The sequence below is a fragment of the Pocillopora verrucosa genome, chromosome 8, assembly GCF_036669915.1.
Source record: "Pocillopora verrucosa isolate sample1 chromosome 8, ASM3666991v2, whole genome shotgun sequence".
Taxonomy (NCBI): domain Eukaryota; kingdom Metazoa; phylum Cnidaria; class Anthozoa; order Scleractinia; family Pocilloporidae; genus Pocillopora; species Pocillopora verrucosa.
Window position 1 is genome coordinate 2,322,651 of NC_089319.1, and position 22,935 is coordinate 2,345,585.

The 22,935-nt window shown below is 37.0% G+C and overlaps 3 protein-coding genes across 3 annotated transcripts; all 3 read right to left on the bottom strand.

Moving 5' to 3' along the window:
- Positions 1 to 724: 724 nt before the first annotated feature.
- LOC131789368 (QRFP-like peptide receptor) lies at positions 725 to 4,279 on the bottom strand. The gene is made up of 4 exons (XM_059106471.2): positions 4,164 to 4,279; positions 3,305 to 3,575; positions 2,343 to 2,591; positions 725 to 1,561 (listed from the first exon to the last, which is right to left on the bottom strand). Exons 1-4 carry the CDS (start codon positions 4,277 to 4,279, stop codon positions 1,142 to 1,144), a joined length of 1,056 nt encoding a protein of 351 aa, XP_058962454.2. The 3' UTR covers positions 725 to 1,141.
- A 5,708-nt stretch (positions 4,280 to 9,987) lies between these two features.
- On the bottom strand, positions 9,988 to 13,606 carry LOC131789377 (QRFP-like peptide receptor). Its single transcript, XM_059106482.2, has 5 exons — positions 13,471 to 13,606; positions 13,119 to 13,309; positions 12,252 to 12,522; positions 11,269 to 11,517; positions 9,988 to 10,670 (listed from the first exon to the last, which is right to left on the bottom strand). The coding sequence occupies exons 2-5, from the start codon at positions 13,232 to 13,234 to the stop codon at positions 10,248 to 10,250; spliced, it is 1,059 nt and encodes a 352-aa protein (XP_058962465.2). The 5' UTR covers positions 13,235 to 13,309; positions 13,471 to 13,606; the 3' UTR covers positions 9,988 to 10,247.
- A 2,030-nt stretch (positions 13,607 to 15,636) lies between these two features.
- On the bottom strand, positions 15,637 to 18,648 carry LOC131789385 (QRFP-like peptide receptor). The gene is made up of 4 exons (XM_059106495.2): positions 18,533 to 18,648; positions 17,704 to 17,974; positions 16,661 to 16,909; positions 15,637 to 16,059 (listed from the first exon to the last, which is right to left on the bottom strand). Exons 1-4 carry the CDS (start codon positions 18,646 to 18,648, stop codon positions 15,637 to 15,639), a joined length of 1,059 nt encoding a protein of 352 aa, XP_058962478.2.
- Between the last annotated feature and the right edge of the window lie 4,287 nt (positions 18,649 to 22,935).

Sequence of the window (22,935 nt, forward strand, 5' to 3'; positions counted from 1 at the left end):
GAGAATTGCGTTGATATATCTCTACTTTTTATGCAGACCTGATAGTATTTAATATAATTTTTAATGGCAAGCTCTTTGTTTTCAAGAAAATGCAGTGCCAGGGGTTTAATTGACTCAGAATGTTTTTATTCAGAATTCAAATACTAGAATGGCATCTCTGGATTTTTATATTGCAAAATTAAAGTCCAGTTGGAATTTCAAATCTTAACTGAACGGTCTAACAGAATATAATAACAAAAAAATTTTCTTTAAATAATTTTCATGAGTCATTTTTCCAGCCTGTTGCGAGTTGGTCTGTAAGTCAAATTTATACAAAAAATATCCCTGCTTCTTATCTTACCGCCGGTGAACGGTAAACTTAGTACTATCGGTCTAATGGTAATCTTCATATGTCAAAGAAAATGAGATAATCCACATCCTGTAAAAATTGAGATGGATTCTTCTTTGCCAAAACTATCAGTCAAGCACATTTATCACAAAAAAGCTAAGAAACGAGCTGTCAGTTCTAAACAGACCAAAGAACCTTAGCGCATGTTTTTTTGAATCGCACTTCATTTTGGGGATTCTTTAGTCGTGCACTTCCAACGTCAGGAGTCGTTTGTAATCATCTCACAAGTATGCCTTCGTTCTTTACATTCAGGCTACTCGTACTTTTCTCCCGCCGCAGTTTCTAACTCAGTATTCTCTTCATCTAAGCCCTCTCAACCGATTTTACATGAATACGTTGTAAAGAAAAACTGTTTTTTATTATGCTGTTTATTTATCCAGTCTTGCAATCGTTTTATTTATTTGATATATTTGGTTTACCTTGAGAATCTAATGACCTTAACCGAGTAAATACGTGCTTTTTATAAGTTCCATACAGGTGGCCGTATTTTAGGAGAGCACAAGGTGTAAAAGAGACTTAAAGACAAAATCGTTATTGAAATAAAACATCGACAAAAGTGATAGCGTTCGTTTTATCCGGGTCGGACGTGCGGGTGAACGGAAGACTAGTTTTAGCTGTTAATTATATCACATGTTACAGTATGCATCATTATCATTTAACCTTGTTTATTTCCAGCTCTAGGTCTGTGTTACTGGACATGGACTTGATTCAGTGTTTTATCGTAGGTTTATTCTGGTTCCATGGCGTGTAATCTTATTCCGGATCTCCCGGTTCCACAGAATCTCGGATAATTTTAAGAGTAACTCCGTGTCGGCTCAGAGGCTGAATATCTCCCTGGATGGTCAAAAGATTAATCCCTCTTGTTCTCGAGGTATCATTGCCTCTTCCCATGGCATAAACTCTGTTTTTGTCAGCACCACTACCATGGCAACTCAACAAAGCCTTAATATGCTTCCTGAAGCGACTGTTCACATGGGCGTAAATAAAAGGATTAACCATTGAGTTACACACCACTAAAACAACGGAAATGACGTCAGCCGCGTCACCAAGGCTATGCTTGGAGCCGAAGTGTATCATGGCATAGATGACGAGGTCTGGAGTCCAACAGAGTCCGTAAATGATGCTAACTGCAACAACCATTTTTGTGACGTGCTTACGCACTCTTATGACACCCTAAAGCAAAAAATTGCAAAACATCATTTCAAATTCAATTTATGCTTTGATTTTGACAATAGAATCCAGTTTCGCTTTGAGGAGCTTCTGGGAAGATTACTTGCTAAAAACCAGTCTTTCTCTTCAGTAGTTATCACCCCCAGAGAAGATTTTAGATATATGAAAATTCACATATTTGCACTGCGGTGGAGAGATGAAATTAAGAGATCCTCGCAGCTAAGAACACTACTGAAACGAGTAGTTGTAAATAGGACCTGAAAAAAAAAATTCAGGCCCGTACGGGATTTGAACCCATGACCTCTGCGATACCGGTGCAGCGCTCTACCAGAGAACTTAGGCAATCCTAATAGTTTTCATAACTATGTATGGTTACCATTCCTGGCGGCGCCAGACTTTCTCCTGATCATAACATATTCGTAATTGGTTTTCGGTTTTCCTCTCAAGACTACTCGTGGGCGCTTTCAGGCTATTGTTAACCATTACAAACGAGTAGCTAATGTGAAGAGTTTTCAAAGCACGTTCAAAGTTATTGCTCCGCAACTTTTCGCGAAGTAATCGTGTTTTTCCTTTATCTTCCCCCATCAAGTAAGCACGGCCAATTTTTAAATGGCACTTGATTTAAAAATCTTATGACCTTGGTCTACTGAATCTAGTTCGTCGGAAAAAAAAGAAAAAAGAAAACATTTTGTTCAAGTAACTTCACTCACAGACCGGCTTTGAGTAATGACATTTGGAGAAAAGCTTGATACGGTATCAATTCAATGCGTTGTATTTTAGTTACCTGTTGAGTTCCACTAACACGTTCTTCGTCTTTGATCCACAGAGAATAGACAACTTTAGAGTACAGCCCTATCATGATCAACATCGGCAAAGCTCCAAGCAGCACAAACCAAGCTACACTAAAAGTCTTGGGCATCCATTCCTCGGGCCAGTGCTCCGCACAATATTGGTTTTCTTCATCGAAGTAGGACGTCAAAAAGAGAGGTGTGTTTAAAATCAAAACAAAAATCCAAAGAACAGGGATTATAACCTGTAGAAAGGTTTCAAACCAAGCTTTATTGAGCGTTTTACAGTGGTAGCACCAGCAACTTGTGCTTTTTTACTACTTGTCGGACACCAAAACTCTTGCAACGACAGGTGGTTTATTACCTCTTAATAAGAGTTATGAAAATAGTACTTGTCTTGAATATTTCTCACCTTATTTAGGCTCTGACATGAAGAACAAAATCTGCTCTTTTTACTGAGACAAATCTAGGAGCTCTGAGATCCATAGGAGCAGATCCAGGAATATTTTAAGGGGAGGTGGGCCACCTCCCTTAAAAATATTCTCGGATCTGCTCTTGTTTTTTTGAAGAATATCAACTTTCTCTTTTTTAGCTCAAGAAACATGGCGCTGAATTTTTATGGGCGCTAACTGATTGATTTTGAGCCTCTTATCAGACAAACAACGGATCAAACAGAGTTCGAGGACCTCTATGACTAGGTGCAAAGTTCTATATCGTCAATCGTTTCGTCATTAGCTGCAAGAGTGATAGCGGAAATTAAGTTTAGTTTTTCCTACGCCTTTTTGAGTGGCTTAGCTCTTTCTTTGTTTTATTTGAACATTGAACACAAAGAAACAGAGTAAACGGATTTGAATTTGTCTTCCTTTTCAAAACAGAAATCTGAAAGCTGAAGTTTTTTCTTAGTGCAGCAAATGAATCGCTCTTAATTATATAGCTTTTCAGAAAACAGCATACTCACCTTAAGTTTTCTATGTGTTAGTTTCCTTGTGTTACTGTAAGGGGGCATTACAGCAAAGTAACGCTCAAATGCAATAGCGACCAGACTAAACGCAGATGCAGTTGCTCCTGTCCACATCAAGTTTCCCCCAGTCAAGAATTTACACAGGAATGATCCTACAATTCCGTCAGGATGCTGGAAAGTGTGGATCAGAACAAACTGTGGCGCTATAAACAGCGCTACCATGATATCAGCAAAAGCCAAATTGACCAGCAAATAGTTTATAGGTGTCCTAGAAATAAAAGTGTGTTTTTAATCTTACTTCAAAGTTTCAAGTTCCTCTCTTTCTCTAAACTTCACATGTCACAAATTATATTTTCAAATCCTAAAATAAAACAACGGAACACAACATATCTTCCATCTTTTCAAACAGATAAATAGACTATTTTACAGTTGGTTTTAAAAGTGTTTAGAACAAATGCCTCTCTTACAATACAGATATATACTTGATCCTTCAGAGGTAATTTATAATCAAGATAAACATATATTGGATATCACCACTTCCTCTAATAGTGATTCCCTACTTCGAGACTTGATAGCAATAAAGAGATGAAACAAACAAGCTGAGAAGACGGCTTTTATGTTAAACTCGAGCGTAAATATATTTGTAAGTTATCAATAGTGCACAGACAGAAGTTATTTGAAATGTTTTTTTCTTACTCGCTCACTGCTTTAATGTTCTAAAACACATTTGACAGGACCTACCAAGGGTAATGAAAAACAGCTTGGTCTCTGAGAAGTTCGACTGATTGCAAAGAAACGCATTCAAAGAAAATTGCTGTAAGTTCGAAGGAGCTGAAACGTCCTCGTACTGACTCACCTCATGTCTTGGTTTTTAATCAGAACAACACAAACCAGAGTGTTCCCGACGATATCTGTGATTATCAGCACAGTAAACACCACAGCGATCACAGTCTGGGCTGAATCGGTCAACATAATGAATTTTCCTTCTCTTTGCCGCTGAAATTTTCACCAAAACGTCAATGTCCTACGGGCATAAAATTCATGCTTTTGGAAATTAAGTTCCAGAAAGAAAATTGTGATTGCAATTTGCAATTTCCGTACTTCAAATTGTTGGAACAAACCGTTATTTATAGTTTAAAGACTTGATTGTAAACAGACGTCCAAAATATACCCCAGACATAAAATGTAATTTTGAATTGCACTTTACCCTATCGTCCAAGTAGGTCCTTACTCAGGATTTACGAATTCAATAAATTTATGACAACATCGCGTATCTCGGAAGATCGGAAATAATTGATTCACTAGCTACGCACTTCAACAAGCTGTAAATTTAGTGATTGTCAGAGTAAAACCCTATTCATAAAGAACGCCATGGAAAATTATGATCTTAATCCACATAATAGGCGTCATATCCCTTTCGAAATCTCTAGACCAATTAGAGTTGCGTTGATATATCTCCACTCCTTTATGCAGACCTAACAGTACTTAATGTAATTTTGAATGGAAAACTCTTTGTTTTCAAGAAAATGCAGTGCCAAGGGCTTTATTGACTCAGAATATTTTAATAACAAAATAATTTTCTTTAAGGAATTTTGATGAATCATTTTTCCAACTTGTTGCAAGTTGGTTTGTTCAAGAGGAGTATTTTGTATGGACCACAAGGTGTACACCACTCTGTCTCGAGGATAGTATAATCATTACTGACACTGGGAAAACTCCAAAAACAAACTACCAAGATATAGCATAAGTATAGGCTGGATGATAAGTAACTGAAGTCTACACCTCAGAAACGCAAGAGGATGTAAATGCTTTATAAATTTTGAAGCACTAATGGTCTGTGCTGTTCCATCACGCGCCAGGGTAACCAAAGGCTGCCCAAGCTCCAGCTGTGAGATGATCATCTTACGAAATAACAGCCATGGCGAAATTATAAGAGTTTGTATGGGAATATTTACGACCGCTCTAACGAATAAAAAAATATGTCAAATTCTCACAAAAAATACCCCACCTTAATTCCACAGTGCATTGCTTGACCGCTTACTACGTGTAAGGGTAACCATTTTAGCGGGTTATCTCATTCGAGGTTTTCTACGATATTTTTTGTGAGAATTTGACTTAATTTTTCATCCCTTAAGGCGGTCGTAAATATTCCCATACAAACTCATATAATTTCACCATGACTGTTATTTCGTAAGATAATCATCTTACAGCTGGAGCTTGAGCCGCCTGTGGAGTAACATTTACAAATAATGACAGTTCATTAGGATACGTATGTTTCCTACCGTTGATTAGCTTTTTGCACCTGTATTATTTCGATATCACTCGACTTCAAATTTCGTAAAAAAAAGGAAACCAATAGATACAGAGCAAGGATATTACTTTTGCTACATGATTACTCACACGATCAAAGTTTGCTTTACGACTTCAAGTTCGACTTGTATATCGGAAAACTCGCACCATCAGTCTAATGGTAATCTTCATGTGTCAAAGAAAACAAGATCCTCCACATCCTGTAAAAATTTAGATGGATTCTTCTCCGCCAAAACTCTCAGCCAGACACATTTATTACAAAAAACCAAAAAACCAAATGTCAATTCTAAATACACCGAAGGACTTTAGCGAATTTTTTGTGAATCGCACCTTTGTTCGGGGGATTCTTTACACGTGTACTTCCAACTTCAATAGTCGTTTGCAATCATCTCACAAGTATGCCTTCGTTATTTACCTTCAGGCTACTAGTACTTTTCTCTCGCCGCAGTTTCTAAGTTAGTATTCTCTTCATCTAAGCCCTCCAAACCGATTTTACATGAATACGTTGTAAAGCAAAATTGTTTTTATTATGTCTTTTATTTATCCAGTTTTATAATCGTTTTGATTATTTGATATGTTTGGTTTACCTTGAGAATGTAATGACCTTAGGCGAATGAAAACGTGTTTTCATAAGTTCGGTACTGGTGGCTGTATTTGAAGAGAGTGGAAGGTGTAAAAGAGACTTCAATACAACATCGTTTTTGAAACAAAAAATCGACACAAGCTATAGCGTTCGTTTTTTTCTAGCTTAGACGTGCAGGTGCACGGAAGACGAGTTTTAGCTGTTTATCAATCACATGTTACAGTATCCTCTATGCATCATCACCATTTCATATTGTTTGTCTCCAGCTCTTGGTCTGTGTTATTCAGTTTTTTTCTTGTCATTCAGAAAACTTGTGAGCAAAATACAAAGCACATACGGAATGAAACAGAGATGAAAACAGAGATATAAGGTGTAAATCCTCCTGATTTTCCATTATTGCCCTCCAATTAATCAATGTCTACTCAATGACTCATCCATGGAACTTTCCCGAGGAAGTTGCTCGTCACATTTAAGAGCTGATGTCATTTTCATCAGGCAAACAGCGGCAAGTCACCCAAAATTTGCCTTCACTCCTACTTTCAATTTTTGTAGCCCGATATGTTCTTATAACTGAGTTGTAGTTTTTTCGTGAAAATATATTTTAGTTTTCGAAATTTTAATTTTTTTTTGTTCGACCGCTCAAATATGCAAATTTTCACCGTGAATATTACTCGAGTTGTGTGACGTCATGTAACGAATATAATTGACCTCTGGTATTTCTGACACCATAATCCTTTGTTTTATCATCTAACTTAATCCCTTGTCATTTTTGAAGCTGGCAAAGTAATATTTATTTTTTGGTGAATATTTTTGTCCGACGTACTTTTCCTGTGTCGAATAGTAGCATCAAAACAAAGACAATTTTTAGCAATGACAGATATGAGAGGATCTATTGAGCTTCAACCTTTAAAATATAGACAAAAGGATGGTTATAAATTTATTGTAAAAATTTCCTTGTGTATTTGTGTTGTTCTATCTTGAGACGAACTCAAAGTCCGGCAAAATTTACTTGCTAGCGATTATGAGATAAACATGGTGTGCCTACTTGTCGCCACCGTTTACTGGCATAAACCACTACAGTTTGTAGAATTTAATTTCATCGTTTGAAACCAACGGTTGGAAGATACTGACTCACAGCTCAACCATAGAGATTATTAGCTTCCAAATACATGACATACATTGACGGTGCCCTCTCATCGAAGTTTTTCATATATTTATAGTTTGCTTTCCATATCTGTCAAAAAATATATGAGATACCGCCTGACATTCCTTTTTCGATGAATTGAAACATGTCAATGTCAGTCATCAGTTCTAATTTTATATCAGTCATTTTTAACATAGCATCTCAAGACAGCCCAGGAGATGTGAAATAATGAAATGGATCAATATTATAATATCGCAAGCAGGTCGTCCTGAAATTCTCAAATGCATCAGCGAGTAAGAGAATATCAGATTTCAGATAAAGATCATGATACTGACCCATTGTCTTGAGATTAAATCTCTGCCACACATTTTGAGCATGTTTGTATTGCTCATCAGATATGTACTCATCTTAAAGAATGCTGTAAAAATTCATTTTTTCCTGGTAGTTTTTCATCAAACTTACCAAAACTATTCATATGGATAAACACCTTTTTGCTTCAGAAGTTTGAATTTTTCATCTTTTAAGAATTTTGATGTTTACTTGAATGCTTCATCAGGGAGACTGCTTGCTAATCTATGAAGACTTGAGCTTATGAATTGGAAGCTATCAAGAAATATCGAATGCTTGCCCAGCACGAAGGCCATGTATTTTTGCATATTATTTGGAATTGCCTTAATTTCCATCTGCTTGCCTTCACCTCTATTTTCTTGTATGTAAATTTTTTTGCTACTTCACTAACCTCCCGCATAATAAAACGACTGTCATAAACTCGTAAACTTTGGAAGATAACTGGTATTTTTATTTCATCAACCCATTGAACAGAATGCCTATTGTTCTCGCGACATTTACTTGCAGTGGCGAAAATATCATAGATCTGTAATATTGGCGGCAAAGCGTAAACGGGAAGGCTCTTATCGGTCGAGGATAACGCGCGCTTTCCTCCTGCCTTAGTTCATCAACGGGTCAATGTGAAGCTAAGAAACAACGGTCTCGTAACTTATTGTTTCAGCTCTTGTTTCTGATATCACACTTAGCGCGCGCATATTTGAACCTGGCTATTTCGAGCGTTGGATTTGTGATGGCCATATGGGTTCGATTTCTACCGTAGAAAATTACTTTTTCATGTCTCGCTAAAACTTAATCAAAATGCATTTCGCTTCATATCAAGTCTACCACAATTTGATAAACAGCAGGTATTTTCTATTTTTCCCCACTTAGGATTTGATTGTCTCATCATAAGTGAAGTATAAAATAAGGTCTCTTAGTCGCTCAAATGTAAGTTTTTTCGAATCGAAAAAGGAAATAGCGAACGAAGTAGAGCATACGAACTAACTCGCTATTTTAGGACCACAGTTTCTATCGAGCTTTTTATGCTCGTGCTATCCCTGGACTGGAACTGATCATCAGCTCCCGATCGCATACAGATTGCAGTGCGATTGGGGATTCAGTGAGCTCTGAAAAGGGCTCCCAATCACTAACAGCTTGCTGGTCGATGCACGCCGTCATGATCTGTAAAGCGAAGGTTTGACATCTGATTCACAGCAATTGTGAATAATTTTACAAGCGAAAAGTTTCAACAATGGGTATTGTTTAGTTTGACACGTTTATTGTTATTAAGGGCTAGGATGAAGACAATGGCTCGCTCGCTCAAAACGCGCCATTTTTGAACGCAACTTCGACATGAATCAAGTCCATGTCCAGTGATGGACTTGATCCAGTGTTTCATCGAAGGTTTATCCTGGTCCCGTGACATGTAAACATATTCCAGATATCCCGGTTCCACGAAATCTCGGATAATTTTAATGCTGACCCCAAGTGAAATTTCAATTGACTGGACTTCCCCGAGAAAGATCTTTGACTAAATCTTCAGTCTAAAATAGCTTTTCTCTTGTTAGATCCACGCTAGTGATCTGTTTTTGACATATAGAGCAGATCAGTGTAACTCCGTGTTGGCTCAAAGACTTAGCATCTCCCTAGATGGTCGAAGTATTTATCCCTTTTATTCTCGAGGTCTCATTGCCTCTTCCCATGGCATGAACTCTGTTTCTGTCAGCACCACTACCATGGCAACTCAACAGAGCCTTAATATGCTTCCCTGCTATACATCGACACTCGGAACACTATCTGTCTAAAGGTAATCTTCATGTGTCAAAGAAAACAATATAATCTACATTATGTAAAGATCAAGATGGACTCTTCTCTGCCAAACTATCAGTCAAGCATATTTATCACAAAAAAGCTAAGAAACGAGCTGTCAATTCTTAATAGACCAAAGAACCTTAATGCATATTTTTTGAATCGCACTTTCACTTTGGGGATTCTTTATTCGTGCACTTCCAACGTCAGGAGTCGTTTGTAATCGTCTCACAAGTATGCCTTCGTTCTTTACATTCAGGCTACTCGTACTTTTCTCCCGCCGCAGTTTCTAACTCAGTATTCTCTTCATCTAAACCCTCCCAACCGATTTTACATGAATACGTTGTAAAGCAAAACCGTTTTTTATTATGTTGTTTATTTATCCAATCTATAATCGTTTTGTTTATTTGATATGTTTGGTTTACCTTTAGAATCTAATGACCTTGGCTGAGTAAAAACGTGCTTTTTATAAGTTTGATGCAGGTGGCTTTATTTGAAGAGAACGGAAGGTGTAAAAGAGACTTCAAGACAACATTGTTTTTGACACAAAACATCGACACAAGCTATAGCGTTCATTTTTTTCTAGCTTAAACGTGCAGGTGCACGGAAGACTAGTTTTAGCTGTTAATCATATCACATGTTACAGTATCCTCTATGTATCATTATCATTTAATCTTGTTTATCTCCGGCTCTTGGTCTGTGTTACTGGACATGGACTTGATTCAGTGTTTTACCGTAGGTTCATCCTGGTTTAGTGTTATGTAAGCTTATTCCGAATCTCCCGGTTCCACGGAATCTCGGATAGTTTTAAGAGTAACTGTGTGTCGGCTCAAAGACTGAATATCTCCCTGGATGGTCGAAGCATTAATCCCTGAATTTGTTCTCGAGGTATCATTGCCTCTTCCCATGGCATGAACTCTGTTTCTGTCAGCACCACTACCATGGCAACTCAACAGAGCCTTAATATGCTTCCTGAAGCGACTGTTCACATAGGCGTAAATAAAAGGATTAACCGTTGAGTTACACACCACTAAAACAATGGAAATGACATCAGCTGCGTCACCAAGGCTATGCTTGGAGCCGAAGTGTATCATGGCATAGATGACGAGGTCTGGAGTCCAACAGAGTCCGTAAATGATGCTAACTGCAACGACCATTTTTGTGACGTGCTTACGCACTCTCATGACACCCTGAAGCAAAAAATTGCAAAACAATATTTCAAATTCGGTTGATGCTTTGATTTTGACAATAGGATTCAGTTTCACTTTGAGGAGCTTCTGGGAAGATTAGTCGCTAAAAAAAACAGTCGTTCTCTTCAGTAGTTATCCCCCCCAGGGAACTTACGCAATCATAATAGTTTTCATAACTATGTATGGTTACCATTCCTGGCGGCGCCATACTTCCTATTGATCATAACATGTTCGTAATTGGTTTCGGGTTTCCTCTCGAGGTTATTCGAGGGCGATTTCAGCCTATTGTTAAACATTACAAACGAGTAGCTAATATAAAGAGTTTTCAAAGCCTGTTCAGAGTAATTGCTCCGCAACCTTTCGCGAAGTAATCGTGTTTTTCTTTTATCTTCCTTCATCAAGTGAGCACTGCCAATTTTTAAATGGCACTTGATTTAAAAATCTTATTACCTTGGTCTACTGAATCTAGTTCGTCGACAAAAACAGAAAAAAAGAAAACATTTTGCTCAAATATCTTCACTCACAGACTAGCTTTGAGTAATGACATTTGGAGAAAAACTTGATACGGTATCAATTCAATGCGTTGTATTTTAGTTACCTGTTGAGTTCCACTAACACGCTCTTCACCTTTGATCCACAGAGAATAGATAACTTTAGAGTACAGGCCTATCATGATCAACATTGGCAGAGCTCCAAGCAGCACAAACCAAGCTACACTAAAAGCCTTGGGCATCCATTCCTCAGGCCAGTGCTCCGTACAAAATTCGTTTTCTTTATCGAAGTAGGACGTCAAAAAGAGAGGTGTGTTTAAAATCAAAACAGAAATCCAAAGAACAGGGATTATAACCTGTAGGAAGGTTTCAAACCAAGCTTTATTGAGCGTTTTACAGTGGTGGCACTACTGACTTGTGCTCTTTTTACTACTTGTCGGACACTAAAACTCTTAGAACGACAGATATAACCACTTGATAAGAATTACGAAAATTTACTTATCTTGAAATATTTTTCACCTTATTTAAGCTTTGACATGAAAAACAAAATATGCTTTTTTTTCTGAGACAAATCTTGGATCTCTGAGATCCATAGAAGCAGATCCAAGAATATTTTAAGGGGAGGTGGGCCACCTCCCTTTAAAATATTCTTGGTCTGCTCTTGTTTTTCACGAAAACAGAGACACAATTGAAGAATATCAACTTTCTCTTTTGTTAGCGTAACAAACATGGCGCTGAATAATTATGGGCGCTAACTGATTGATTTTGAGCCTCCTATCAGACAAACAATAGATCAAACAGAGTCTGACGACCTGTATGACTACGTGCAAAGTTCTTTATCGTCAAACTTTACGTCATTAGGTGCGAGAGTGATGGCGAAGATGAAGATTAGTTTTTCCTATGCCTCTTTGAGCGGCTTGACTCCTTTTTTTATTTTATTTGAAGGTTTAAAACAAAGAAACAGAGTAAACGGATTGGAATTTGCATTCTTTTTCAAAACAGGAATTTAAAAGCTGAAGGTTTTATCTTGGTGCAGGAAATGAATCGCTCTTAATTATAAATTTTCTTAAACAGAAAACAGCATACTCACCTTAAGTTTTCCATGTGTCAGTTTCCCTGCGTTACTGTAAGGATACATTACAGCGAAGTAACGCTCAAATGCAATAGCAACTAAGCTAAACGCAGATGCAGTTGCTCCTGTCCACATCAAGTTTCCCCCGGTCAAGAATTTACACAGGAATGATCCTACAATTCCGTCAGGATGCTGGAAAGTGTGGATCAGAACAAACTGTGGCGCTATAAACAGCGCTACCATGATATCAGCAAAAGCCAAATTGACCAGCAAATAGTTTATAGGTGTCCTAGAAATAAAAGTGCTTTTTTATCTTACTTCAAAGTTTCAAGTTCCTCTCTTTCTCTAAACTTCACATGTCACAAATTATATTTTCAAATCCCAAAATAAAACAAAAGAACATAACAAATCTTCCATTTTTTCAAAAAGACATAGAAACTATTTTGCAGTTGGTTTTAACAGCGCTTAGAACTAATGCCTCTCTTACAATTCTGATATATATTCGATCCTTCAGAGGTGATTTATAATCAAGATAAACGTATATTAGATATCACCTCATCCTCTAAAAGTGATTCCCTACTTCCAGACTTGATAGCAATACAGAAATGAAACAAACAAGCTGAGAAGACGGCTTTTATAGTCAACTCGAGAGTAAATATATTTTCAGGTTATCAATAGTACACAGACAGAAGTCGTTTGAAGTGTTTTTTCTTTCTCGTTCACTGCTTCAATCGTCTAAAACACCTGTAACTGGATCCATCCAGGGTATAAAACACAGCTTGGTCTGTAGGAAGTTCGATTGATCGCAAAGAAACGCATTTAAAAGAAAATTGGTCTGAGTTCGAAGGAGAGAAAAGAAGTTCAAACTTCCCCATACTGACTCACCTCATGTCTTGATTTTTAATCATAACAATACAAACCAGAGTGTTCCCAACGATATCTGTGATTACCAACACAGAAAACATCAAAACGATCACAGTCTGGGCTGAATCGGTCAACATGATGGATTTTCCTTTCTGTTTTCGGCTGCAATTTTCCCCAAAACGTCAGTTTCCACGGGCGTAAAATTCATGCTTCTGGACATTAAGTTCCAGAAAGAAAAATTGTAATTGCAATTTGCAATTTCCGTACTTCAATTTGTTAGAACAAACCGTTACTTATTGTTTAAAGACTTGATTGTCAACAGACATCCAAAATATACCACAAACATAAAATGTAATTTTGAATTGTACTTTACCTTAATGTCCAAGTAGGTCCTTATCGAGGATTTACGAATTCAATACATTTGTGACAACATCGCGTATCTCGGAAGGTCGGAAATAATTGATTTACTAGCCACGCACTTCAACAAGCTGTAAATTTAGCGATTGTCAGAGTAAAACCTTTTCATAATGAACGCCATGGAAAATTATAATCTCAATACACATAATGGACTGGCGTTATATCCCTTACGAAATCTTCAGACCAATTAGAGTTGCGTTGATATATCTCTACTCTTTTATGCAGACCTGACAGTATTTAATATAATTTTTAATGGAAAACTCTTTGTTTTCAAGAAAATGCAGTGCCAGGGGTTTAATTGACTCGGAGTGTTTTTATTCAGAATTTCAAATACTAGAACGGCATCTCTGAATTTTTATATTGCAAAATTAGCGTGTGGTTGGAATTTCAAATCTTAAGTGGACGGTCTAACAATATATAATAAGAAAAGAACTATCTATAAAAAAAAAAAAATTGGTAAATCATTTTCCCAACCTGTTGCAAGTTGGTTTGTAAGTCAAATTCTCACAAAAAATACTTCATCTTACTTCCACGGTGCATTGCTTGTTATCTGACCGCTTACTACGTTGAAAGGAACCCATTTCGGCGACTTATCTATTTCGAGGTTTTCTACAGTATCTTTTGTGAGAATTTGACATATTTTTTTATCCCTTAGGGCGGTCTTGAATATACCCATACAAACTCATATAATATCGCCATGACTGTTATTTCGTAAGATAATCATCTCACAGCCGGAGCTTGAGCCGCCTGTCGGGTAACATGTACAAATAATGACAGTTCATTAGGATACGTATGTTTCCTACTGTAGATTAGCCTTTGGCACTTGTATTATTTAGATGTCAAACGATTTCAAATTTCACAAACAAAAAAAAGGAAACCAATAGATACAGAGCAAGGATATTACTTTTGCTACATGATTACTCACACGATCAAAGTTTGCTTTACGATTTCAAGATCGACTTGTACGTCGGTAAACTTTTACGATTTGTTACAAAAAATTGTCTAAGTTAAGTCCTATAGAAAGTCTAAAACCCGAAGCCATCCAGACGCGACCTTCTTGTATAAGAACATTCTGGAACATTCTATTTCTTATGTAATTACTCAGATTTAGAAACCGTGTTAATCTACTAAATTTAGTTCTTTAGAGAAGTTTCTAGATCCTTGTGCTTTATGTATATAAGAGCGATAGTTTCATAAAAAAAAACAGAGAAGTGTAAAGAAGCTTGGCGCTGTATATTCGAGAAGTCAACTGCGTGAAAATAAATCAGTTTGTTGCTGTTACCGACGATCCTGAGTTTTGTCTGGGAACAACCCTGCTATACATCGACACTCGGAACACTATCTGTCTAAAGGTAATCTTCATGTGTCAAAGAAAACAATATAATCTACATTATGTAAAGATCAAGATGGACTCTTCTCTGCCAAACTATCAGTCAAGCATATTTATCACAAAAAAGCTAAGAAACGAGCTGTCAATTCTTAATAGACCAAAGAACCTTAATGCATATTTTTTTGAATCGCACTTTCACTTTGGGGATTCTTTATTCGTGCACTTCCAACGTCAGGAGTCGTTTGTAATCGTCTCACAAGTATGCCTTCGTTCTTTACATTCAGGCTACTCGTACTTTTCTCCCGCCGCAGTTTCTAACTCAGTATTCTCTTCATCTAAACCCTCCCAACCGATTTTACATGAATACGTTGTAAAGCAAAACCGTTTTTTATTATGTTGTTTATTTATCCAATCTATAATCGTTTTGTTTATTTGATATGTTTGGTTTACCTTTAGAATCTAATGACCTTGGCTGAGTAAAAACGTGCTTTTTATAAGTTTGATGCAGGTGGCTTTATTTGAAGAGAACGGAAGGTGTAAAAGAGACTTCAAGACAACATTGTTTTTGACACAAAACATCGACACAAGCTATAGCGTTCATTTTTTTCTAGCTTAAACGTGCAGGTGCACGGAAGACTAGTTTTAGCTGTTAATCATATCACATGTTACAGTATCCTCTATGTATCATTATCATTTAATCTTGTTTATCTCCGGCTCTTGGTCTGTGTTACTGGACATGGACTTGATTCAGTGTTTTACCGTAGGTTCATCCTGGTTTAGTGTTATGTAAGCTTATTCCGAATCTCCCGGTTCCACGGAATCTCGGATAGTTTTAAGAGTAACTGTGTGTCGGCTCAAAGACTGAATATCTCCCTGGATGGTCGAAGCATTAATCCCTGAATTTGTTCTCGAGGTATCATTGCCTCTTCCCATGGCATGAACTCTGTTTCTGTCAGCACCACTACCATGACAACTCAACAGAGCCTTAATATGCTTCCTGAAGCGACTGTTCACATAGGCGTAAATAAAAGGATTAACCGTTGAGTTACACACCACTAAAACAATGGAAATGACATCAGCTGCGTCACCAAGGCTATGCTTGGAGCCGAAGTGTATCATGGCATAGATGACGAGGTCTGGAGTCCAACAGAGTCCGTAAATGATGCTAACTGCAACGACCATTTTTGTGACGTGCTTACGCACTCTCATGACACCCTGAAGCAAAAAATTGCAAAACAATATTTCAAATTCGATTGATGCTTTGATTTTGACAATAGGATTCAGTTTCACTTTGAGGAGCTTCTGGGAAGATTAGTCGCTAAAAAAAACAGTCGTTCTCTTCAGTAGTTATCCCCCCCAGGGAACTTACGCAATCATAATAGTTTTCATAACTATGTATGGTTACCATTCCTGGCGGCGCCATACTTCCTATTGATCATAACATGTTCGTAATTGGTTTCGGGTTTCCTCTCGAGGTTAATCGAGGGCGCTTTCAGGCTATTGTTAACCATTACAAACGATTAGCTAATATAAAGAGTTTTCAAAGCCTGTTCAGAGTAATTGCTCCGCAACCTTTCGCGAAGTAATCGTGTTTTTCTTTTATCTTCCTTCATCAAGTGAGCACTGCCAATTTTTAAATGGCACTTGATTTAAAAATCTTATTACCTTGGTCTACTGAATCTAGTTCGTCGATACAAAAACAGAAAAAAAGGAAAAAATTTTGCTCAAATACCTTCACTCACAGACTAGCTTTGAGTAATGACATTTGGAGAAAAACTTGATACGGTATCAATTCGATGCGTTGTATTTTAGTTACCTGTTGAGTTCCACTGACACGCTCTTCACCTTTGATCCACAGAGAATAGACAACTTTAGAGTACAGGCCTATCATGATCAACATCGGCAGAGCTCCAAGCAGCACAAACCAAGCTACACTAAAAGCCTTGGGCATCCATTCCTCGGGCCAGTGCTCCGTACAAAACTCGTTTTCTTTATCGAAGTAGGACGTCAAAAAGAGAGGTGTGTTTAAAATCAAAACAGAAATCCAAAGAACAGGGATTATAACCTGTAGAAAGGTTTCAAACCAAGCTTTATTGAGCGTTTTACAGTGGTGGCACTAGTGACTTGTGCTTTTTTTATTACTTGTCGGACGCCAAAACTCTTGCAACGACAGGTATTACCACTTGATAAGAATTGCAAAAAATTTACTTGTCTTGAAATATTGAAATATTTCTCACCTTATTTAAGCTTTGTAATGAAAAAACAGAATCTACCTTTTTTTCTGAGACAAATCTTGGATCTCTGAGATCCATAGGAGCAGATCCAGGAATATTTTAAGGGGAAGTGGGCCACCTCCCTTAAAAGTGTTCTTGGATCTGCTCTTGTTTTTCACGACAACAGAGACACAATTGAAGAATATCAACTGTCTCTTTTTTAGCGCACTTATGGGCGCTAAATGATTGATTTTGAGCCACTTATCAGACAAGTAATAGATCAAACAGACTTCGACGACCTCTATGACTACCTGTAAGTTCTTTATTGTCATTCGTTACGTCATTAGTTGCAAAAGTGATAGCGAAAATTAAGTTAAGTTTTTCCTACGCCTTTTAAAATGGCTTGGCCCTTTGTTTGTTGTTTGTTGGCGAAGATGAAGATTAGTTTTTCCTATGCCTCTTTGAGCGGCTTGACTCCTTTTTTTTATTTTATTTGAAGGTTTAAAACAAAGAAACAGAGTAAACGGATTTGAATTTGTCTTCCTTTTCAAAACAGTGATCTGAAAGCTGAAGGTTTTATCTTGGTGCAGCGAATGAATCGCCCTTAATCATATAGGTTTTCTTAAACAGAAAATAGCATACTTACCTTAAGTTTTCCATGTGTTAGTTTCCTTGTGTTATTGTAAGGGGGCATTACAGCGAAGTAACGCTCAAATGCAATAGCGACCAGACTAAACGCAGATGCAGTTGCTCCTGTCCACATCAAGTTTCCCCCGGTCAAGAATTTGCACAGGAATGATCCTACAACTCCGTCAGGATGCTGGAAAGTGTGGATCAGAACAAACTGTGGCGCTATAAACAGCGCTACCATGATATCAGCAAAAGCCAAATTGACCAGCAAATAGTTTATAGGTGTCCTAGAAATAAAAGTGTTTTTTTTATCTTACTTCAAAGTTTCAAGTTCCTCTCTTTCTCTAAACTTCACATGTCACAAATTATATTTTCAAATCCAAACAGATATAGAAACTATTTTGCAGTTGGTTTTAACAGTGCTTAGAACTAATGCCTCCCTTACAATTCTGGTATATATTCGATCCTTCAGAGGTGATTTTTTAATCAAGATAAACGTGTAGTGGATATCAGCACTTCCTCTAATAGTGATTCCCTTCTTCGAGACTTGATAGCAATAAAGAGATGAAACAAACAAGCTGAGAAGACGGCTTTTATGTTTAACTCGAGAGAAAATATATTTGTAAGTTATCGATAGTACACAGACAGAAGTTGTTTGAAGTGTTTTTTCTTTCTCGTTCACTTCTTCGATGTTCTAAAACACCTGTAACTGGATCTACCCAGGATAATGAAACACAGCTTGGTCTCTAGGAAGTTCGATTGATCGCAAAGAAACGCATTTCAAAGAAAATTGCTGTAAGTTCGAAGGAGTGAGAAGCAGCTCCAACTTCTTCATACGGACTCACCTCATGTCTTGGTTTTTAATCATAACAAAACAAACCAGAGTGTTCCCCACGATATCTGTGATTATTAGCACAGAAAACACCACAGCGATCACGGTCTGGGCTGAATCGGTCAACATGATGGATTTTCCTTCTCTTTTCGACTGCAATTTTCACCAAAACGTCAATTTTCTAAGGGAAAAAAAATCATGCCTCTAAAAATCATGAAAGAATGTCCCTGAGAGTAAAATTGTAATTGCAGTTTGCAATTTTGGCACTTTAATTTGTTGGAACAAACCGTTAGTTGTGGTTTAAAGACTTGATTGTAAACAGACGTCGAAAATATACCACAAACATAAAATGTAATTTGAATTGCACTCTACCTTGACGTCCAAGTAGGTCCTTACTCAGGATTTACGAACTCAATACGTATATGACAACATCGCGTATCTCGGAAGATCGGAAATGATTGATTTACTGGCCACACAATTCAACAAGCTGGAAATTTAGCGTTTTTCAGAGTAAAACCCTACTTATTATGAACGCCATGGAAAATTATAATCTCAATACACATAATGGACTGGCGTCATATCCCTTACGAAATCTTCAGACCAATGAGAGTTGCTTTGATATATCTCAAATCTTTTATGCAGACCGGACAGTATTTAATATAATTTTTAATGGAAAACTCTTTGTTTTCAAGGAAATGAAGTGCTATGGGTGCCATTGACTTTAATTATAGAATTTAATTATACAGAATTTCAAATACTTGAACGATATCTCTGGATTTTTATATTGCAAAATTAGCGTGTGGTTGGAATTTCAAATCTTAAACGAACGGTCTAACAATGTTTTCGAACTAATGTTACGAAACAGAGGCAAAGATACGGAACGAAGTCAGCTGTTGTTGTGTTTCATAGACAAGAGCTCACAAAGGCAGGAGGTATATCCGAAGAAAAAAATTTAAAGAAAGAATTTAAATTTCAGACTCGACTTATAATAATATATTTGCTCCACACACTTTTTATAGCCCTTAAAACCTAATCCAAGCCAAATTTTATCAATATAGGAACGATAACTAATTGTATTTTTCCATATATAAACTCGGGGTATAGCTTTATCACTCTGAGAAATGAGATCTATCAAAATTCGTAGTTATCCCTGAGGATCAATCTCGGAAACAAATTGCATGAACAGATCACGTTACCTTTAGATTTATCCAGCAGCATTCATTTCGCCCTTGGGTGAATCGATTATATCGCAAGAAAATGTTTTTCGGCCACAATCAGAACGAAAAGGTAAATGATGTCAACATTATAATTTCATTTCCTTGTTTCCATCGTTCTTCACTTCAAATAAAAGAGACACTGCGTATGGCCTTTATATAACATTTTAATGCCTGAAGTAACAACTGATTGAATAACGGTGAAGATTTTGAAGTCAACGTCTTTGTTCAAAAGAGGGTTAGGCAGGCTTTTAAATGTTCAACAATTGCAAGGTGCCAGTTAGGGCCAGTTCTATTCGAAAAATTGGACGATATCTTATATACTAGTTAACTTTTCACCTAGGTGTCGAAAGCAATCCAGTTTCGTTTTGGTTTTGCCGTTACTACACTACATAATTAGTCTTGGAAACTTGCACGCTTTACTCGGCCGATCACTCATGATGTAGCCACGAGCGTTTTTTCCGTTTATAGTTTTGTCGTTTGTAGTTCTAATAACATCGTCCCTAATAGATAAGTTGTGTTCAAACATCCAACTTGAATGACAAAAGTAAGATGGATAAATTTCCCTGCGAACGAACCGTTAAAAATACAAGATAATTTTGTTTTAACAGCTGAGTTGATAATGTAAATTGGCCACCGTAAAGAGTTTCAAGGCTGAAGTTTCGAGCGTTAGTCCTTCGTCAGAGCGAATGGAGGAATTGTGAGTTGTGCATGTGTTTATTTGAAGAAAATGGAGCTACGCTAGGTGTACATAGTAACGAGAAAAACAAGAATAAGTTGGTTGAATTAAAGGCATATGTTGATAACGTGGGGATTAAGAGTGCCGATTTGAAAGATAAATTTTTGTTCTAGAGCTTTGCAGCTTTCTAAAATTCCTAAATGTAGGGGAAGGACACAGACTATCATGTGCTCAGAATGATTAGGGATGTTAAAGAGTATAGCGACTGGTTTGGATGCGTCCTTGTCACTATCGTGTTTAACGTTTTTACGTGTCTTTTATTTTCCTCTATTTTGTTTCTCGTTTGTCAATTTCCCTTCGTATAATTGTAGTAACTTATCATTTATAATTTCATTTTGGCAACCGCTTCGATTGTTCAGTTCGCATCAATAATTTGATTTGTTTCGTTTGTTGGAATATGTTGTTGAAGAATATTAGAAATCGTGTTTTGGATTTGTAAGAGTAATTTTGGCCCTAAAAAAACGCTATTAACGATCTTGAAGTGCACCAAAACATTTTCAAAAACACTATTAACAATCTTATGACCACCAAAATATTGATCGTTAGAAACTCTTTATGGTGGGCCATTTACATTATCAACTCAGTTGATGAAAGCAAATTATCTTGTTATACTCCTCCACCGGAGTAGCACCTCAGTTTCTTAAGCAAGTTATCACTTTTATTGAAATAAACTAATTTGGCTTGCAGTCATTTTAGGGACATATCACTATGTTTCACAACCAGCAGGGAATTAAACTATTTTAACTTGACAGCTGTTTGAGTGTAAACCCTACAAAAAACCTTGAAATTTTTAGCAATTTTATGGGTATCACTTTGTTTTCTTTTTTTTTTTTTGAACCAACGTTTCAGAGTCTTCATGACGCCATTGTCCTAGTATGTGTTAGGATTATGAATTCTGCGAGTATTGATTAAAACCACTTTCAGGGTTGGTTTTAGTTCTCTGATGAATAGCATCTCGTGCACTAAGCAATGGAATTTATTTTTGCACTTCTTAAGAACATTGAAGCACCTCAGTGGGTCTTATCCTAGTTTTTCATGCAAAGTTATTGCAGTTGTTGATACTCCCAGAATTCATTATCCTCACATTTACCTTGACAATGGCGTCATGAAGACTCCAAAATGTCGGTTCATATCGCTAGTTTTTATGTGTTTATGTATAATTTAGCTTCTAAGAGGAGTAGCCATGTTTATAATGTTTCAAACGTTTGCACCAGAACAAAACTTCCTCAGAAAAGACTATTTCGGTATGCAAATTCTATGTCATACCCTGTTTAGTGCACTGGCAAAAGATTTCTATTATCTCTAGCCTTAACTCGTTCTCTGACTGATCCTTCGGAATACTAACCGTTTTCTTGTCGAAAAATATCCATGCAAAATATACCTAACACCATATATACCGACTTGAGAATAGGATTGTACACATTATTATGCTCCATGTTTCACACTATTACATGTCGTTTAAATCACAAGCGGCCCAAGCTCCAGCTGTGAGATGATCATCTTGCGAAATAAGAGTCATGGCGAATTATAAGAGTTTTATCCATTTTTGTACGTAGTAAACTTCGAAATGGATAACTCGCTAAAATGAGTTCTTTTTAGCATAGTAAGCGGTCAAATAGCAAGCGATGCACCGTGGAAATAAGGTGAGGTATTTCCATTGAGAATTTGATCGTGTTTTTTTAATCCTAAGAGCGGTCGTAAATTTTCCCATACAAACTCTTAAAATTTTGACATGACTCATTTCGCAAGATGACCATCTCACAGCCGCCTGTGCTCATATAACATCACTAATACGCTCCGTTATAATTACCGGTATCATAAAAATAGCTAATATGAAGTCGAAGTGTACCATGAAACTCGCAGATTCAAATTATCAAGCTTTCTCCGGTTCTTAAAAAATAAAACGAGTGATACAACAAATGGATAATTACTCAAGGGGCTGGGACTCCTTGTTTCTTTTAAGTCCAAAATTATTCCTCCATTTCTAACAAGTTCTTTGATGTAACGACCGTATTCTTTGATGTAACGACAGGCTTCTTGCATCCTTCACAAATAACATCGTCTACATCGATCGCCCAAACAATCACAAGACTCGAAGTCGTTTGTACAGTCTTTGCTTTTTGAAAATAACTTCCTTCCACACATTACACAACAATTTTAAGACTTTGCCGCTTCCATCTAAGTTCCAGAGGGGAAAAATGACAAGAAAGGTTGTCTCAAATACACGACCCATTGCTGTTTTTCGACGTATTTTCCTCCTTCTTTTCTTTCGCGATTCTCGAGCGGGAAACCGTTGCAAACGCATACCAGCGGTTTCTCGCATCAAACTAAAATTTACAGAACATGTGCAACAAAATGCCTCTCTACTGGTTTGCGTATATTTTTTATAAAACACAATTGAAAAGTCAAAGAATGTTTATTTTATCTCATTGTTTCTTATTTTTTGTTTATCTATGTATTTCA